The 17539-nt window shown below is 52.2% G+C and overlaps 9 protein-coding genes across 9 annotated transcripts; 4 read left to right on the forward strand and 5 right to left on the reverse strand.

Annotated features, from left to right (window-relative positions):
- The first annotated feature begins 182 nt into the window (after positions 1-182).
- K489DRAFT_378472 (uncharacterized protein) lies at positions 183-2171 on the forward strand. The gene is made up of 2 exons (XM_033604415.1): positions 183-687; positions 757-2171. The coding sequence occupies exons 1-2, from the start codon at positions 659-661 to the stop codon at positions 1844-1846; spliced, it is 1119 nt and encodes a 372-aa protein (XP_033461114.1). The 5' UTR covers positions 183-658; the 3' UTR covers positions 1847-2171.
- A 347-nt stretch (positions 2172-2518) lies between these two features.
- K489DRAFT_294108 (homoserine acetyltransferase) lies at positions 2519-3916 on the forward strand (the record flags this gene model as incomplete). The annotated part of the gene is made up of 1 exon (XM_033600264.1): positions 2519-3916. A coding segment is annotated over one exon (1398 nt), but the record flags the coding sequence as incomplete, so codon positions are not given.
- A 286-nt stretch (positions 3917-4202) lies between these two features.
- Positions 4203-5169, reverse strand: K489DRAFT_316936 (alanine racemase family protein; the record flags this gene model as incomplete). The annotated part of the gene is made up of 3 exons (XM_033601202.1): positions 4203-4609; positions 4649-4970; positions 5080-5169. 3 exons carry the CDS (start codon positions 5167-5169, stop codon positions 4203-4205), a joined length of 819 nt encoding a protein of 272 aa, XP_033461116.1.
- Positions 5170-5377: 208 nt separating this feature from the next.
- On the reverse strand, positions 5378-7175 carry K489DRAFT_393503 (Clavaminate synthase-like protein). The gene is made up of 3 exons (XM_033606782.1): positions 6575-7175; positions 6313-6519; positions 5378-6227 (listed from the first exon to the last, which is right to left on the reverse strand). The coding sequence occupies exons 1-3, from the start codon at positions 6875-6877 to the stop codon at positions 5544-5546; spliced, it is 1194 nt and encodes a 397-aa protein (XP_033461117.1). The 5' UTR covers positions 6878-7175; the 3' UTR covers positions 5378-5543.
- A 270-nt stretch (positions 7176-7445) lies between these two features.
- Positions 7446-9482, reverse strand: K489DRAFT_378476 (DUF89-domain-containing protein). Its single transcript, XM_033604416.1, has 5 exons — positions 9324-9482; positions 9184-9254; positions 8995-9125; positions 8822-8938; positions 7446-8759 (listed from the first exon to the last, which is right to left on the reverse strand). Exons 1-5 carry the CDS (start codon positions 9343-9345, stop codon positions 7643-7645), a joined length of 1458 nt encoding a protein of 485 aa, XP_033461118.1. The 5' UTR covers positions 9346-9482; the 3' UTR covers positions 7446-7642.
- A 2335-nt stretch (positions 9483-11817) lies between these two features.
- Positions 11818-12773, forward strand: K489DRAFT_353737 (acid phosphatase/Vanadium-dependent haloperoxidase; the record flags this gene model as incomplete). Its single annotated transcript, XM_033602485.1, has 2 exons — positions 11818-12022; positions 12091-12773. The coding sequence occupies 2 exons, from the start codon at positions 11818-11820 to the stop codon at positions 12771-12773; spliced, it is 888 nt and encodes a 295-aa protein (XP_033461119.1).
- Positions 12770-14916, reverse strand: K489DRAFT_378478 (putative major facilitator superfamily transporter). The gene is made up of 6 exons (XM_033604417.1): positions 14581-14916; positions 14500-14518; positions 14071-14442; positions 13999-14013; positions 13858-13952; positions 12770-13803 (listed from the first exon to the last, which is right to left on the reverse strand). Exons 1-6 carry the CDS (start codon positions 14803-14805, stop codon positions 12841-12843), a joined length of 1689 nt encoding a protein of 562 aa, XP_033461120.1. The 5' UTR covers positions 14806-14916; the 3' UTR covers positions 12770-12840.
- A 419-nt stretch (positions 14917-15335) lies between these two features.
- On the forward strand, positions 15336-16154 carry K489DRAFT_369010 (uncharacterized protein; the record flags this gene model as incomplete). Its single annotated transcript, XM_033602997.1, has 2 exons — positions 15336-15510; positions 15586-16154. The coding sequence occupies 2 exons, from the start codon at positions 15336-15338 to the stop codon at positions 16152-16154; spliced, it is 744 nt and encodes a 247-aa protein (XP_033461121.1).
- Positions 16155-16198: 44 nt separating this feature from the next.
- Positions 16199-17218, reverse strand: K489DRAFT_378482 (3-HAO-domain-containing protein). Its single transcript, XM_033604418.1, has one exon. The coding sequence runs from the start codon at positions 17037-17039 to the stop codon at positions 16452-16454; it is 588 nt and encodes a 195-aa protein (XP_033461122.1). The 5' UTR covers positions 17040-17218; the 3' UTR covers positions 16199-16451.
- Between the last annotated feature and the right edge of the window lie 321 nt (positions 17219-17539).

Genomic DNA, 17539 nt, shown 5'->3' on the forward strand with positions numbered 1-17539 from the left:
TCAAGTGACGAAACCAACGTGACGACTTTTTGCGGTGGTTCGGGCGGGCGTAGTATGTACTATGTAGAACCACTGTACCGGTGAGATCCTCGGACATGTCACGAGCAGAGGGATCAAGCAGACCAGACAAGGAGAGTGAGACACGATATGAACAGAGATTATTAATACATGAACGGTTCTTCCTTCTCTTTTCCTCCTCCCTCATCAGTCACCATCGTCGTCGTACAATACCTACCTACCTAGGTAGGTAGTTTATTGTTATTTTATAGCCTGTGCGGCTTATCGTCATCCAATAGCAGCAGCTACAACAAACAGCAGCCAGGCCAAGCGGGACGCGCACACCTGCATGCTTCAGCACCTGCACGTACAGTGCTTGTGGAGCGCTCCACCTGCATACAGCTGGAGAGCCCTGGAGTGCTCAAATGCACATGTACCTGTCTTCTACTTCTTCCCAAGCGTGCCCAAGTGACCGCCGCTCGTTATCAGTTTATCACCCAGGCAGCTACTACAATTCGTGCTAGGTAAGTATCTTTGATTAGCTAGGGATCTTGTTCACTCCACGATCGCATACCTGCCAAAGGTCGAAACATCGATCGATTCGTTCCACTTGAACAAGCGTCTCTTCCTCTGCGCTTTCCTCAACTGTCGACTCACAATCATGTTCGGATTCATCGCCGACATCCTCACGTATGTTGCCGGCTCATGGCCCTGATCGCCTCCATAATCCACTCATGCATAAACTCACACGACTCACAGCTCCGTCACCTCCATCCTTCTTCCCGTCTTCTTCTCTTACAAAGCACTGCGCACCTCGGATCCGGCGGTCTTGACGCCATGGCTCATGTATTGGACGACCCTCAGCCTTCTTCTCGTGGTTGAATCCCAGTTCAACTTCATCCTTAGCTGGGTGCCCTTCTACAGCTGGATCCGACTCGGCGTACACTTGTACCTCGTCATTCCAGGCGAGCAACAAGGCAGCGTATTCGTATACAAACGCTACGTCTTCCCCTTCCTTGACGAACATGAGCGCCAGATCGATCGTTTCATCAGCGACTCGCACGCGCAGCTTACGGCCGCGGGCATGGATGCGGTGAAGCGCGCGATTGAATACGTGCGTGTTCAGATCCTTGGCCAGCCACCTCGGCCGCCACCGCCTCCGTCTGCTCGCAACGTCAGCTACACGACCCAGCTCTATGAGCGCTTCGCGATGCCCTCGGCGCGCAACATGGGGGGCTATGCGGATGTCGCTGGCGCGTTCGCCTCCAAATTTGCTTCCGAAGCACCAGCTGGCTCCAATGCTCCTGCTGCGGACCTTCTCGGCCTGCTGGGCAAAGCTCTTTCATCTGCTACCGGATCTTCTCAGCAGACCTCAAACTCTTCGGACCCACGGACACAGGCACGGGATCTTGCCCGCTCTGGCACACTCATACCTCCGAACTTGCGAGGCGCTGAGCGCGACGACTTTGTACGCGCGGCGAAAGATCGTCTTCGGACGGCTCTGATGGCTATAGACGCAGCCGACGAGCTCGGCCCTTCAACCTCGTCCGGTCTTTCCAGCAGCCATCGCGCCGCCAACAGATCATACGACGCCCTCAGTCGATCCCGCAGCGAGAGCGAGTTCGAAGATCTAGGCTATGACGATCACGAGGATGATGGCCTCACACCCGGGGCAAACATGCCTGATCCAGAAGACTATCTACACGGCGCCGTGGGCCGTGGACCACACACCGAACGTGCCGGCGCGCCCGGTGGAGAAAAGGGTTGGTCGAATTGGGTGTGGGGAAACTATGGAGAAAGAGACAGCGCGGCTACACCGCCAGATGGCGTCCGTCGAAGGAGAGATTGAAGAGGTATGGCGTTTTCGCAACTTCGAGGTCTTGGCAGGATTATCCAAGAATGGTTTGCAAGAATACGAAATTATGGGTCACGGCGTTTGGGTGTCAGTAAGATAGATATGTACCTTTTATGAGATCACGCAAGGCGCGTGAAGGCAATGAGCTCTGGTGCTGCATGTGAAGGTCGTTCTGTGTATCTGGGAGCGGATTGATCCAGTTCAGTCTTTCATATTTCCATGCAAGCATCCAGCGCGATGAAAAGCCGGGCATATTCCTAGTCGCAACCATCGAGTTGCTCAAACGAATTGATCATTTTCGATGGGCTGTAATAAAGCACGTACTCTTGATGTCTTTCACGATTCGCCTGTCTGGGAGCCTGGTCTGGCCCGCGGAACGAATTCTGGATTACATAATTCTGCTGCAGCTCAAATCCGTCATAACCCGGCGACTTTTCAATGCGACAAATCTAGACTGACATTCCACATTCACCACCAAAGTGATCTCAAGCTTCATTGACGATGGCAACTCCTAAAGCAATTAGCACTCTGGCGCAGATCGCTCCAAAGGCATTGCGACGAACAAATCCCAGGATCAGATCGGCGACGACACCCTTGCGCAGCATACATTCCAATGTGAAGCGACCTGCACCTACTTCCACCTCATCTTCAAAGGCCACGACGCTTTCCAATCCGCAATTATCCTTTCCTTGCCTGGACAACGCAGAGGACCGCACACGCGATCTCTTGCACAAGAAACGCTCTCTCTCCGGTCCCGAGCCTTCCTACACAACTGGCAAGCACGAAGTTTTCCATTCGGATGAACCGATCTTGCTAGACTGGGGTGGGGTTTTGCCATCCTTCGACATCGCTTGGGAGGCTTGGGGTACTCTGAACAGCGACAAGAGCAATGCTATCGTCGTTCACACGGGCTTGTCGGCGAGCAGTCACGCGCATAGCACGGAGAGCAACCCACGACCGGGTTGGTGGGAGAAATTCATCGGTCCTGGTGCACCTCTGGACACCAACAAATATTTCGTCATCTGCACCAATGTCATCGGGGGATGTTATGGTAGCACTGGTCCGAGCAGCATCGATCCGATCAGCGGGGAGCACTACGGCACGAGTTTTCCCATTCTGACGCTCCAGGACATGGTCCGCGCACAATTTCGACTCCTGGACGCCATGGGCATCAGAAAGCTCTACGCCAGCGTCGGCTGCAGTATGGGAGGTATGCAATCCCTCGCGGCGGGCATCATGGAACCCGAACGCGTATCCCGCATCGTGACGGTCTCTGGCTGCGCGAGGAGTCACCCTTACAGCATTGCGATGCGCCACACCCAGCGACAGGTTCTCATGAACGATCCAAATTGGGCCACGACACGCGGAAACTACTACAAGAGTATTCCCCCGCACACCGGTATGAAGCTTGCGCGTGAGATTGCCACCATCACGTATCGGTCGGGCCCTGAATGGGAGAAACGCTTTGGACGACAGCGCGCGGATGCGACCAAGCCCCCTGCGCTCTGTCCAGATTTCTTGATCGAGACCTATCTCGACCACGCGGGCGAGAAATGGTGCCTCGAATATGATGCCAACAGTCTGCTCTATGTCAGCAAAGCTATGGACCTGTTCGATCTAGGTCGCACATTACAGGATGCCACCGCTGCTCGACGGCTCGCAAATGCCGATCGTTTGTCCGATGGCGATCCACAACGGTTCGGCTCGCTGGAGGATCGTTGCAGTCTGACTGTGCCCGATGAGCCTTACGAGGAGACCGAGACCTCGTCCGCCGAGATCATGGCTGATACGGCTGCGAAGCCCAGTCAATCATTATCGTCGGGTCCGCCCGAGGACCTGGTCAAAGGCCTTGTGTCTCTACGCGATACACCTACTCTAGTGCTCGGCGTCGATTCGGATATCCTTTTCCCTTCATGGCAGCAGCGTGAGATTGCCGATACTCTGCGCCGCGTGGGCAATCGTAGTGTGACTCACGTCGAACTCGGCGAAGACCGGTCGCTCTTCGGCCATGACACATTCCTGTTGGACCTGGAAGGGGTCGGAGGTGAGATTCAACGCTTCCTAGGCTGATCTGTCCATTTCGTCTCCATCTACAGTATATAGGCGCTCGCATATAAATGATGTACATGATGAAGCATACTTGCATAGATGGATTAGCATCAATGAGATATGGCGTCTATCGCCTGGAACGCGCTCGAGAGAAATCTCTCCGATCGCACCACACAATCGTCATTTTCGTGGGCATTACGGAGTGCTCGAGCACTCTACTGCCCGTGCTGGCTGAACACGCTGCGAAAGATGCGCTGGTGAATCGTTCCTGCCCGAAGAATTCGTTTCGCTCTTCCAGATCTCATACGACCCTGGCTTGGTCCTTCGGCGGCCGCTCGCCAAAGATTCCAGTGCCCACTCTCACCTCATCACTTCCCATTCCTAGAGCCGCCTCAAAGTCGGCACTCATTCCCATGCTGAGTGCCAATTCGTCCTCGGGGATTTCTAGCGCCTTTGCGACTTGGGAGCGAACGTCTCGAAGTTTGACAAAATCTTCATTCTCCTCTCCCTCCGCCGCCGCACGACTCCGCGCAATGGCGCCGATGGTCATCAGGCCGGCCAGTCGAAGGTGTGGGCTTTCAGCATCGGAGTGGATGTGGCGACAGAGGTTAAGAAGCTCGTCCGAATCCGGTGAGACGCCGCTTTTGCTCTCTTCGCCAGATGTGTTGACTTGGACCAGGATTCGTAGTCGGCGGTCCGAATCGTCTGCTTGGTTTGAAACATTCTTGCCAGCAGCGCCCTCCTCACGCTCGAGACATGCCTTACGGCCCTTGTTCAAGGCATCGGCCTTCTTCGCGCTATCTACGCTGGCGACGCAGAAGAGGTTGGGGACGCTCTCGGCCAGGGCTTTACATTTGTTGGTCTGCAATGCTCCGATCATGTGCCACCGAATGGTCCGCGGCAGCAAGCCAGCTTTCTCGGTGAGCTCTTGGGCATAATTTTCACCGAAATCGAAGTGATGTGGCCGCGTCGGTCCCTTTGAGGAATCGGACTGATCTGAAGAGGGAGGATGATGTAGCGCAAGGATATCTGTAGCTGGTTTGAGTTTGCTCACAGCGATGAGTCGAACCTAGAACAGTAGAGAATGGATTTGTGGTCAGTAGCAAAATTTAATGAAAGGACAACACTATGTTTTCACATCGCAGTATTGTCCGGCTTCCGAGTATGGAACAACTTACCGGTCGGTTGCCTTTTGCAGCATTGACTTTCTCTGCCACGTGCTGCAAGTTTTCTAGCAAAGTACGAGCTCGGCCTGGATCAATCCGCATCCTGATGTCTTCTTGCGTGATGGTTTCCAGGTTGTCAGTTGCGGACATGATCGGGACTTGCAAAGACAAGGAGAACAGCAATCATCAGACTGTATTGAAAGGCAACGATGTAAATTTATTGCGATGAAGAGGATCGAGTGCACTCGTTTGGTAAGAAGCTATCCATGATGGGGACTGTGTTTTGCATGTCGAGGTTCAATGACGTGAGCACCAAACAAATCTTATCGATAGTGCGTGAGCACCAAACCCTTGTTATATAAACCTAGGTATGCTTCATTTCAAAGCCCGCAACATTCATTGTCTACGCATATTGCCACAGCATCTCTGGAGTGTGGACACACTCATACAAATGATCTACATTTCCGTCCCTCGCACTACTCGGCATCCAGCAGTGCTCTTGGAGGTGTGTCATTGACCTGCACTCCGCCGCGTTTCTTGTGCGCGGAGTCACTGAATGGCAGCTTCCATCCACCCTCAGTCTCTGGTGTCGCTAACCACAATCGCATGAGATGCCTTTGCGGCGCTGGCGGAGGGTAATCCTTGTACGCCGTGCGAGCGTGTAGGACATGTGCATTGCTCAAGAATTGAATATCGCCAATCTCAAGGATCATGTGTAGTGCTAGCCGCAAGCACGTGTCCTCGAGTACCTGGGCGGCATGCGCCTGCGCAGGCGACAGAGGTGGGATGATGCCGGCGTCGCTGAAGCGCGTGAGAGATTTGACGTAGTAGGGGTCCCACTTGGCGTATACACGTCCATCCGCACCAGTCTCCTTGTAGAACACGGGCTGTCGTGTGTACGGCTCTTGGCCTTCCGATATCTCGCCTTTGCGGTCAAAGTACCAGTTAGGCTGGGTCAATGTTTCAACTACTTCTGGGTGCTCCCGTTGCAGGGTGTTGAAAACGTGATGCGTGCTCACGATATCTGACTCGCCTCCTTCCAATGAACGCGCAATGCAGAGCAGGCCGACAATGTCACAATCGTCGGCGTGGAAGAATTGCCTAGCAGTGGTTCGATAGATGCGAACTTTGTCGATTTGAGTTGGGTCGGCGCCAGTGTCCTAGACTATCCGTCAGCATCGCCCGTCTTATAGTGCCAGAGCGAATTGTTCTGGCGACTTCAATAAGGACTCGGAGATGCCATACCTTGACGTGCCCCAGCACATGACCTAGTCCATTTTGTGAAACAAAGTATCCAAGATACGTTCCCAAGCCCATGTATGCCACAGCGCTCTTGTGATTGCCCCATTTCTCAACTGGAAATCCCTTGAACAATATGAAGCCCTTTCCATTCAAAAGTTCGTTTCGCATTGAGATCAAGTAGGGTTGCATGGTAGGCAGTGGAAACTTCTCCTATGGACGCAGGATTGTCAGATAAATGAATAAGACCTACAATCAATGTACTGACCTGCATGATACCTGTCAAAGGCGTTCCTGACGCCAGGAACGCGTCTGCTGCTTTGCTCAACTCGCCAATCTCTCGCTCATTGAATCGGTGTACCCATTGTTCTGGTCGATCAACATAATCCTCTGCCTTCCACACAGTCTCGCCAACGATTTCTTTGGGAAAGGCGCTGTAGGGCTGGATTTGATCGTAGTTTGGGTTTTGCTGTCCACTGGTCTTGATTCCATCAGGGAACAACGCTTTGGAGGGCCGATGGTCTAGCAAAGTGGACGGTTCACGAAGACTCTCAACCAGAGCGGGGGCCATTCTTGCGTTCACTTTGGGAGGGAAGATCTTGATAGATGTTGAGAAGAAATCAAAAATCTGCGTGGTATAAAACACTTCTATCTGAAAATGGACATGAGAAACTTGACCTGCGGATCAGCCAGGCCATACGCCATACGCCTTCGGCGAGGGTCGAATGATACATCAATGCCGGCGGCCGTGCCATCATGGCGGGGTACCGACACGCCAATGCCTTGACTTCATCAGCTCTGACGACAACACGGATCTTCATGCTGCCGCACTGCATTGCGTGAACGACTCGTGGGACACGCGGATGGTGATGGCGTGCGATGTCGTGCTCTCGAGATCCGCAGCCGGCTGATAAATGATAAGATGCAACTCTAAGCTGCAGCACGAGCAAGTTAGGGTTTGGGCTGCATTTATCCCTGGGACTTTTGACGAGGATATCAGAATAGTACAGTAGCTTCGATCTCGACATCAACTACACGCCTGCCTTCTTCGTCAGTGGCATTGCTGTTTTTCAGTTTTCGATCTGATGAGTACCAGAATATGTGTTCCTCGTTGACATAGATTTGGGCCATCAGAAAGTGTCAAGTTCTCGCAGTACTGAAATTCCCAACTCATCGCAACTACATGTGTAGATTCGTAAGGTGAAGGATAGCCCCTAGAGCCACGACACTCCACCTGTCAACATGCCTGGATGATCATGGCCAAAGTAATCGCTTGTTCTATCGTGTATGACTGCCAGTCAAATGACAAGCATCGTATGACATATGGAAGCCGCTCTCATTTCCCGTTCTTTGCTTTTCCGTCCACGAAGCTCACAACAGCATACTTCCCCGACCAGGCCCATTTTCGTTGTCCAGAATCTCCACCTCCACCTTCCGTCTGTCTCAGTTCCTCATCCTTTCCTTTCGCGAGGCCAACAACGACGTCCGCTTTGCAAGTCCGCAGCGCCAAAGTGCGCATGCCGGACCCGGGACCCAATGGCCCAACAGCTTCTGCGAATGGTGTGGTAGGATCCCATAGTACATCACCAACGAGCTTGCGGTAATTCAAGTCGCCCTTAAATACGACAAGCTCACTTTGTTGCAGATCAGCGAATAGATCCGGCGCAACGCGTGGCAACCGCCAGTAGGCACCCGGCGCAGTCCAGAAAATGTTCGATCGTAGGAGGATTTTTCCATCGGCATGGAGCTGAGCCCAGTCTCTGAACAGCTCAGTGAGTAGGATGGATTGATCGTCACTGAGAGCATTTGGCGTGATTCCTTGTGCTGTCTCGTCCTCAGAAGGTGTTTCGTAAAGTCGTTTGGCATCGAAAAGAGCGTTGAGAAGGGCGCCAAAGTCTTTAGGTGTCACGTCGGATACGAACCACGGTATGTTCTTGGGATGAAGTACAACTCGTGTGGCAAGACCTGCATGCAAGAGGTAGCCGGCAAGGATGAGGTCGACGTACAGCTCGAAGCCGGAATTATCAAGCACGATGTCGATCTGTCGGTCTCCTTTGGGATTGTTTTTCCGCGCATCTCTGAGCGTAGTATACGCGGCGTCGAGATCGTTTGTAATGATGTTCTTCTCGTTCTTTTTCCGCGCCTCGCTACCCTGGAGCTTCTGAATATCGTCGTAGGTCAAGTTTGTGAGGAGTGAAAGATCGGTGGCGTTGCCCCATAGGCAAATGTCACACATCTCGGCGAAGAGCAGCTTCTCAGCGGCATCCTTGTCCGCTTCAGATACCTCGGCAGTCGGGTCAGGCTTCCCATCAAGTTGGTTCACCAGTTCATTGTATCGCGCAGCGAGCTCAAGCACTGCAGGGCGCGACGAACGAAATGTGGACATTTTCTGCTTGGCAAACACATCGTACTGCTTCCAGTGCGTGGAGTTTGCAAAGATCGTTGCGAGACGACTACACTCATGTCAGCTAAGACTCTCTGCTCGTAACTCCAGGGAAGTCTGACAAGAACGAACCGGTAGAGATAGCATTCTGAGTACAGCCAGTTGACGCCATGCCACTGCGGATTCGAACGCTTTTCTAGCTCTTCGTTATAAGACTTGATGTCTGGTTGTCCATCATCAGGCAACGGACTAGTAGCATACAACGTCAGAAAGAATGCTGAGTGGAAAGCATGCCTTCAACATACGTCAGCTTCCTGTTATGCTGAAGCTCATATTTCAGCGTAGCAATTGCCTCTGTAATCTTCTTGCCTTCGGCGGCTTCCTCTGGGTTTTGGCTGCGAGCTGTGGCCTTGTGAATGTCGTCAATCGCTCCTGTCTGTGGGTGGCATCGAAAATTAGCGAGTCTCAAGCTGCGTCGTGGACATGATATATACCAAAATTACAGGCCATCGTTCTCGAGCCGAAGTCCAGGCAAACGAGAGCGGATCACTTGTCAGGCAGGGGGCTTAGTGACCCGATCAGCAACACAAACGTGGTCACGATGCAGCCATGCTAGGCTTATTGAGGGGCTTACGAGCTTGAGGATCGTATTCCATGGCTGCTGATTCGACTATGTTTTTTGACAATGGGTGGAAGCAAGGAGCAAGAAACTCGGCTTCTGCGACAGAAGAATTGAATTGACCCAAATTATCCCATCCATGTATCTTGAAAGCTTGCTAGGATGATGTCAAGCTGGTCAACGAATTTTGGCGGGACCACGAGCATTGGGGCTGAAGCAAGCCAGCAGACCCTGAAGCTTTTTCTTTGACAACCTAGTCCATCTTAGCTTCTTCATCGCATAAAACCTGCGTGTCAACATATTTGTCACGAAACACCCGTTGAACATTCATATGAGCGGAACTCACATGCTGGTGCCGGCCGTCTCAAGACTACAAGTTTTAGCGAGTCGAGCCTACCGATGAGCACATATGGGTTCTCTGATGATCCAACATTTCTGACTATGGACTTTGATACTTGACAGTGAAGAGATGTGCCAATGAAGGTAAGCTTCCACTTCCACCGTTCGTGATTCAAATGTTATGACCAGCTCCAGGTTGCACCGAGGAGACCCTTTACGGCTGCTGCATGGGAAGTCATCTGTTCGTTGAGAGTCGACCTCTAGCGCCTCGAACCTACACCGTTACAACAACAATCAGCTCCATTTGAAACTCATAACCTTGGATCTGTGTCGTATGGCGGAGAGATACAGGATGAGACTCACCTAGGCATAAGTCCGTAAGGAGTCGCGTTTTAACTGCCGCATTTCTTGGGATTGAGAATGCAGTAGGCATAGAACGCGAAGAATTCAATGTACGTAGCATTGAGGAGGTCGCCGACAGCGTCTTTGCCATCGCGTTTCTGCAGCTAATGAACCGGCAACGTCAGCAGAGAAGTCGAGTAGGTCCTTGTGATTTCGTCAATAGGAGTGACTCGAGACGTACCTGAAGAGCGCCCCCGTTGTGATCGACGGGCAGGGCAGAAGTTATACTGAGGACCATGGCAAGAGCCAAAGTGCAGGTCGAAAGAAGACGCATGCTTGTGGTGACAGTGAACTGAGTATTGCTCGTTGCAGAAGGGCTTCTTCGTATGCGCTGATAGAGCCTGATCCTCCGTCATGGATGTGATAGGACGTTCATATTTATGTTGGCCAGTCGCTCGGAGAAGCTTCAAACTACATTGTGGTTCTGCCAATGCCTCTTTCGGGGGCTTGCAAGTCTCGACGAATAGAAACCCGGGTGAGGGTTTCGGGATGGAGATATGCCCAGGTGGTATCGCTACATTGCGGTGGTATCGGATCCGTCAGCAGGGCTCATCCAGGCGAAGCCACATGATAGAGGTCTAGGATTATCAAATGTGGCACGCTACGAATGCGGAGATGGAAGATGTAGCTAAGTCCCAGTCATGTTGGCAAGATATCTAGACGAATGAGCGCGCGCGTGAGGGCTCGAGTCGGAAACATGCGAATGTCGACCTCGAAAACGGACTGATCGCAACATGCCATGTTCGTGGCGCCTGGCGCAGAATGGGATGGGAGCTCATGTCGGGTCGGATTGACAGTGGCGCTCACAGACTGCCGTCAGGCCTAGCAACAAGCTATCGAGGCCAATGCACCTTCCACGGCGATACGGAATGTGATCCGAGTTCAGCGAATTGAGGGAAGTCAAAATATGATTGCAATGTGATGCTACATCGACGCTGACGGGAGGTGGCGCAAAAGAGGAGTATTTACATGAACTTTCGCTGTGGCTGGCACGATGAATATGTTGCAGGTAGGGCTACGACCACCCATGTGCTCAGTCTTGAAGTACCTGCTTAAGCACAATGCTTCTATTTGCATGTCCAGGCACTGCCAGGTGTAGATGGTAAGATGTGTTGCTTATTCCGCATCGCGAACCCGATCGCTTTCCTGGAGCATTTTGTCTTCAGACGCGCAGCCGAGGCAATGAATACGTCTATTAAGACCGATGTTGCTTCTCACGTATGATGATAACGAATTGCAAGACTCGATACGGATGCCGTGAGAGTTGACCTGGTCTTGACAAGTGGTATTGTGATTCTGATTATGATGCTTTAGACTTCCAAGATTGGTGGGTTTTATTAAGATGCTTGTTGGCATCAAATGGCTCGGAATTTTGAAGTCACCAACATCCTTGGAAGCCGCAATCCATTGTACGGCGCACGGCAACGCAGCAATGCCCGTCTGCCCTGGAGGCGTTCCTGCCGTCTGGAGAACGGAACTCAAGGACACCAGGGCTGGCCCTGAACAAGCGTACTTGAAGCTATGCCAACCTAGGTACTCAAGTAGCTTGTCATTGGGAGATCGCGTGCCTCTCGTCATGTCCATCATTGTCTTCTTTTCCCATCGCCTGCGTCTTCGAGCACTCCTGTATCGCGCGCACCTAACTTCTCATAGACTGTCTTTACGGGATAAATGAATGTTCGCCACGCTCTCTCGAAATCCTCCCGGCCAGTCTGAACGCGTGAAACGGAAGATCAAGGCTGCTGAGAGTCGTAAGACCAAAGACGCAATGTTCGGAGACAGCGATGGCGGCCTGTACGAGTCTGCGCGCCGTTTCTGGCAGAAGAGCTATGCTGGTGACTATCTAGGCCTCGCCGGTCTTATAGTTGCATACATCATGTTCAAATTGGTTGATGCGCCGTTCCATCATCAGTTTCGCCTGGACGATATGCGAATCCAGCATCCTTTCGCTGAAGTAGAGAGAGTGCCGCCCAGTATGCCTTGTCTATTTCTCCGAGATTCTCCAAACTTATTGCAAGCTAACTATCGCGCCGCATATTAGCATTTCTTTTTGGCTATGCTGGCCTCATTCCCGCCATCCTCTTGGTCGCCTGGTCCGTAGGCTGGCGTTCGGACACACGCAAGATCCACACTGTACTTCTGGGACTCGCCATCACCTTGGCTATGACTTTGACGCTTACGGATCTGTTCAAAGACGCCATTGGTCGCCCTCGTCCTGACTTGATCTCGCGATGTAAGCCAGATCCAACCACCCCGAAAGATGTGATGGTTACAATAGATGTCTGCACCGAGACAGATCATCATAAACTGCATGACGGATGGAGGAGCTACCCCAGTGGACATAGTTCATTTGCCTTTGCTGGATTGGGATGGCTGGCACTTTATTTGGCGAGCCAGTTTCAAGTTCTGCGGCCCCGTGCGAGCTTGATCGTCGTGCTGCTGTGCCTCGCGCCGCTCGTTGCTGCTGCTATGATCGCCATCAGTCGTCTCGAGGACTACCGTCACGACGTTGGTGACGTTGTGACCGGCTCTGCGCTCGGCTTCACGGTGGCATACTTCAATTGGCGACGTTATTTCCCAAGCTTGTTGTCCCGAGGCTGTGATGAACCACACCCACCACCAGGCAGTGGCAGAAACAGCCCAAACGGTGGCTTCCGCCGCGTCCGTGATGAGGAAGCTGGCGTGGGTCGCACCACTGAGCAGTACAACCTGGGAGACGAATAAGAGACGCACGTGTTGCCGAATTGCTACATTCTAAAGTCTGCGATCGAGATATACATTTACAGTCGCCCTATTTGCGGGCTAGATTGGAGTACAACTTATGCTCGCGCACAAAAACACTGGCCGTAGCAGCGAGCACAGCGAAGCCCAACACGACAATCCAAACACCTCGCAAGGCGTCGACATAAGTGTCGATCACTCGAACCTTCCATCCGAGCGGCAAGTGGTCGATCGCATCCGGCGAGTTGCGGATCTTGCGAATTTGCTTGGCAGCGTCCGGCTCATCCCCGAAGTTGTCGAAGAGGAAAGCCTTTAGCAGATTCTGGAATACTGCGCTGGCAATGGTAACGCCGATGCTGGAGCCGGTCGAGCGGAATGCGTAGGATGCCGACGTAATCACGGCCTGGTACTTGTGATCGACGGCGCTGATCAGTGACAGCAACGTGATGGTGAGCATGGCTCCATACGCAGTGCCGACCATAAGAAGATAGATATACGGTGGGGCCTCGGCGATATGGGCGTTGAATGTGCCCAATATGAGTGACGTCGCCACGAGTGATAGCAGATGCACCACATAATGCAACACTCGGTATTTTCCGGTCCATCGCATCAGAATGCCAGCTCCGAGCGACCCAAAGGACACTCCGACGGCTTGTGGTATGAAGAGGAGACCCGCGTGAGTTGTGCTTGCTCCTTTGACAACCCGGAAAAAGATCGGGACATAGTAGCTGAGGGCGAACACGTACATGGTCATGAACCAGTTTGTCAGGCAAGCCGCCGCAACAGACTGGTTGAGAAGGAGCCTGACCGGGATGATTGGCTCGGAAGCAACTCGGTCTTCAATGTAGACGAATGCAAGGAACAGCACGAGGCTTAGTGGCAGCGACACATAGACCAAGGGATGGTTCCAGGGAACGATGTTGCCACCGCTGTTCAATCCGAGCAGGAGGAGGACCAGACTTGCGACCAGAGTAATGGCACCCAGGAAGTCAACTCGTCTGATCTTTGAGGCGTCGGTTTCCTTGATGGGTATCTTGGCACAACTGTTAGTTGAGGAACTTCACAATGTTTGAATTTCTTCACCCACATCGATCATGACACAGCCGAGAATACCTGCGAGAGCGATAAAAGGTATTTGAATGTAGAATGCATAGCGCCAATTAAGATGGTCGTTGACAAAACCTGTAGCATGGTGAGCGTGGGCATAAGAAAACATGTGAAGACTGACCTCCAAAAACACCACCTAAGAACAGTATTAGTAAATAAATCGTCTTTCAGCAGTTCCCCACATATATCGTACCTAAACCCATGCCAGCGCCGTACACGAGATTTCCGATTCCTTGCCACAAACCACGCTTTCGGAGCGGGATGAGATCGGATGCTACGAAAACCGATATGGTGTTCAAGCAGCCACCACCGGCACCCGCTACAACGCGACCCAGGATCATGATTTTATCGGTCGGAGCCACTCCACAGATAAGTGTACCAATAGAGAAAAAGGTCACGGCGAAGATGAGACCTGCACGACGCCCATAGATGTCGGTCAACTTGCCGGACAGCGGTTGCGTTGCAGCATTGGCGATCAGATAACCCGAGGCGATCCACGAGAATGATTGTCCAGATTTGAAGGTTGAAGTGATAGGGCCCGTCAGGGTCGCGACCACGGTGGAATCTGAGTAATGTTGGTCAGAATGAAGGTCTGGATAGTTCAAAGGCGTTTTTCCAATACCTAATGCTGCAAAGAAGCTCTGTGTGCGCAGATGAAATGTCAGCATACAGCAAAGGTGCAATTGTCTCGTCATATACTCACGCAACACCATAGGGTGCTCATGACGAGAAGTAGTTTGGCATTGGACGGTTCGTCTGCGAGTGGGACCGCGCCCGCCTCGTACTCTCGCCTCTCTTGCTCTGCTTGCGCTTCAAGGTGATCTTGATCATCAGTGCGATGGTTTGCGTTGCCCAGGAGTGGTGATTCTTCGTCAATGGCCTGTGGAGGCACCTCTTGTAGTGAGTCTTGTCGCCGTGTCGCCGCCATGATGCGTTGGATTATGCGGCAGGATCGGCACCAATCGCCTCTACACAATTGTAAAAAGCGGGCGTATGAGTAGTAAGTCTATAGTGGAAGAATTCGAAGATGCAGTGGAAGGTCAGGCGTCATATATTTATCATTCAGATCTACCGAGACGGCGGATTTGATGAAGCCGGCTGCAGCCGCCCACCCATTTTGTGGCTGCCCAGGTTGTGAGTGAACACTCCCGTCCCGGCACCTCATGATTTGCATAGGGCGTGCTTCGGAACTGCCAATCTCTGAGCTGGCGCAACACATGGGAAAGCTGTTCGTGTTCGAGGTATAGTGATAGTCTTGGTTTGCTGCCGTTTCTTCTGCTGTGCTCGCCAGACAATCCTCCGGTGTAGCAGCCTGTCACACCTCGCATTGGTCCCTGTACAACTCTGTCCTTCTCAATGAGAGGATCCGGTTTACTGCAGCAATAAGCGTCTGCCTGCCATGTGCTCGCCTCTACAAGAGACTCATCAGACATCTGGATTCCTAACTCCGAAATAGCTATGAATTCTTTAAATCGTGATCGATATTTATATCTCGGCGCAGCTCTGTTTTTAGCCGGCTCAGCAATATGCGTTCAACGCGCCATCGCCGACATCATATGTCTCATCAAAATCGAACCAGTAGCGCCTATTCCCACCCCGGAGGAGATCACCGTCAGCGGTGAAGCTGAGGGTGGTACTGATGACAGTCCATTGAGCAAGTCTCGTTCAAAGCGCTTCTTTTCCAATACAAACTAATTCCAATCCATAGCCATCAAGATATCAACACTTCGAAGCCTTTTGAAATCGCCGCTGGATAGCATCAGTGGTTCAGCCCGCAGTATTGTCGTCCAGCGATGCTGTATCGACCCAGCCAACGTACGTGGCATTGTGTCGGATGTCTTTTCGCCAGACAGAACGACACATATGAAAGCAACAGCAGCAGTAAGCTACCTGCTTGAAGCTACGGCCACCGAAAATCTCTGGAGCGAAACAAGAACGGTCATTCCTTATCAAGCACACACGATCCTCAACCGATTGTCAACGGTTGACCGGGTCAAATACATCATCATCACCACTGAGCACGAAGCTGCAGCAGCAGAACATGCTTTTTGGGATGTCGTTGGCCGTGAAGTCAGAACATGGGCGGGTCTTCGATCACACAGGGCTCCTGTGAGAAAGGGCATAGCCGATGACAATTCAGCGCCACGAGCACTCCGTCCGACTGCCCGAGCGGTCGCTGCATCACAGTCCAGACGACATCGGCGGCACCGTGAGGTCATGGTACTTCATGACGGCGATGACGCAGTCAGCGAGCAGGACATTTATCAGAGACTTTAACGGTGAAGCCTTTACCGTCCATTCATGAACCTTACTAGTCGACGTCCCACTGACCAACATTGGCCGTTTCACGAAACCACCAAAATAAAATATGAAGCGTTCCATTACTTGACTCAAAATCTGCTTAGTCGAATTCGGCGAGAGCCTATCCACCTGGCCAAGGCATCCGCACTACTTCGTGCGCCACTCCAAAACAACCACCGAACGCCTCATTCAATATTGGCACATCCCCGCCATTGGCAACCTCTGGAAAAAGCCTCGCACGCACGAAATCTCGTGATGATTCCGCGCGGAAAACTACGATGGTGCTGTTCTCATGCGCTCCATAACGTCTGGCTTTGGCTTGACGTCGCATAATTCACCACACTTGCCGCACTTTCTTGCCGCCTGATCATTCTCAAAGTTCTGGACTGCCTCCTTGATCTGAGTTCCAAGATCCGTACAGTGGAAGCTGGCTTCATGGACCTGCTCTCCGCAATCTTGGCAATACCAGCGCAGACGGTCCACGCTACCATCGGGACGGGGCTGTTCGATCACAATCCCCACTGTATCAGCAAAACGAACCGGATTATGGGGTGTGTTGCCTGGCAGGAGGAACAACTCTCCCTCGTTGATGTATATATCCACAAACTTGCCAGCCTGGACGGTCTTGAGAAGCATGCGGCCCTTGTACTGGTAGAAGAATTCTGGTGTGACGTTGATGTGGTAGTCTGTGCGAGCATTGGGACCACCGACGATCATGACCGTCATAGGATCTGCATAAACACAGAAGTTGTTGATGGGTGGCTGAAGCAGATGGCTATTTGCCGCAACCCATTTGGGAATGTCTAGCGGCTTGCCGAGCAACGTTGGAGATGATGCGTGCCGTTCTGATGTCGAGGCCATTGTTCTGTAGTGTGGCGGTCCGCGTCTCTGGAATGTGGTTGTTGTTCTGTGCAAGGGACCGTACGCTGATAAGTTCAGAAGTGAGGAGCCTAACGAATCTCGCGTGGCGTACCCAGAGGAAATGCGATGGACCGAGTGAAATGCTGCTTGTGGACCGGAACACGCATTTGCTTGTCATGCAAAGATGCTCAGCAAAATTGCCAGCGACGATCTAACGTCAAACACCAGAGCGCGGTCCACCCCACGGCGTGGTCCACGAATTACGTGTCCATAACAACAACAACTTCAACACGCGATGGCACCATCAAAACGCGTCCAAAAGAGCTCAAACGAAGGGAGTGTACTGCTTGCAATATCAGCTTTCAGATCAGGTGACATAGGATCTGTAAATGCTGCTGCAAAAACCTACGGTGTCTCAAAATCAACGCTGCTTCGGAGATTGAAAGGAAGTCCTGCTCGAGAGGACTATATGCCACAGAATAGCAATCTCACTCCAATCG

Source organism: Dissoconium aciculare (assembly GCF_010015565.1).
Source record: "Dissoconium aciculare CBS 342.82 unplaced genomic scaffold K489scaffold_4, whole genome shotgun sequence".
Classification (NCBI taxonomy): Eukaryota; Fungi; Ascomycota; class Dothideomycetes; order Mycosphaerellales; family Dissoconiaceae; genus Dissoconium; species Dissoconium aciculare.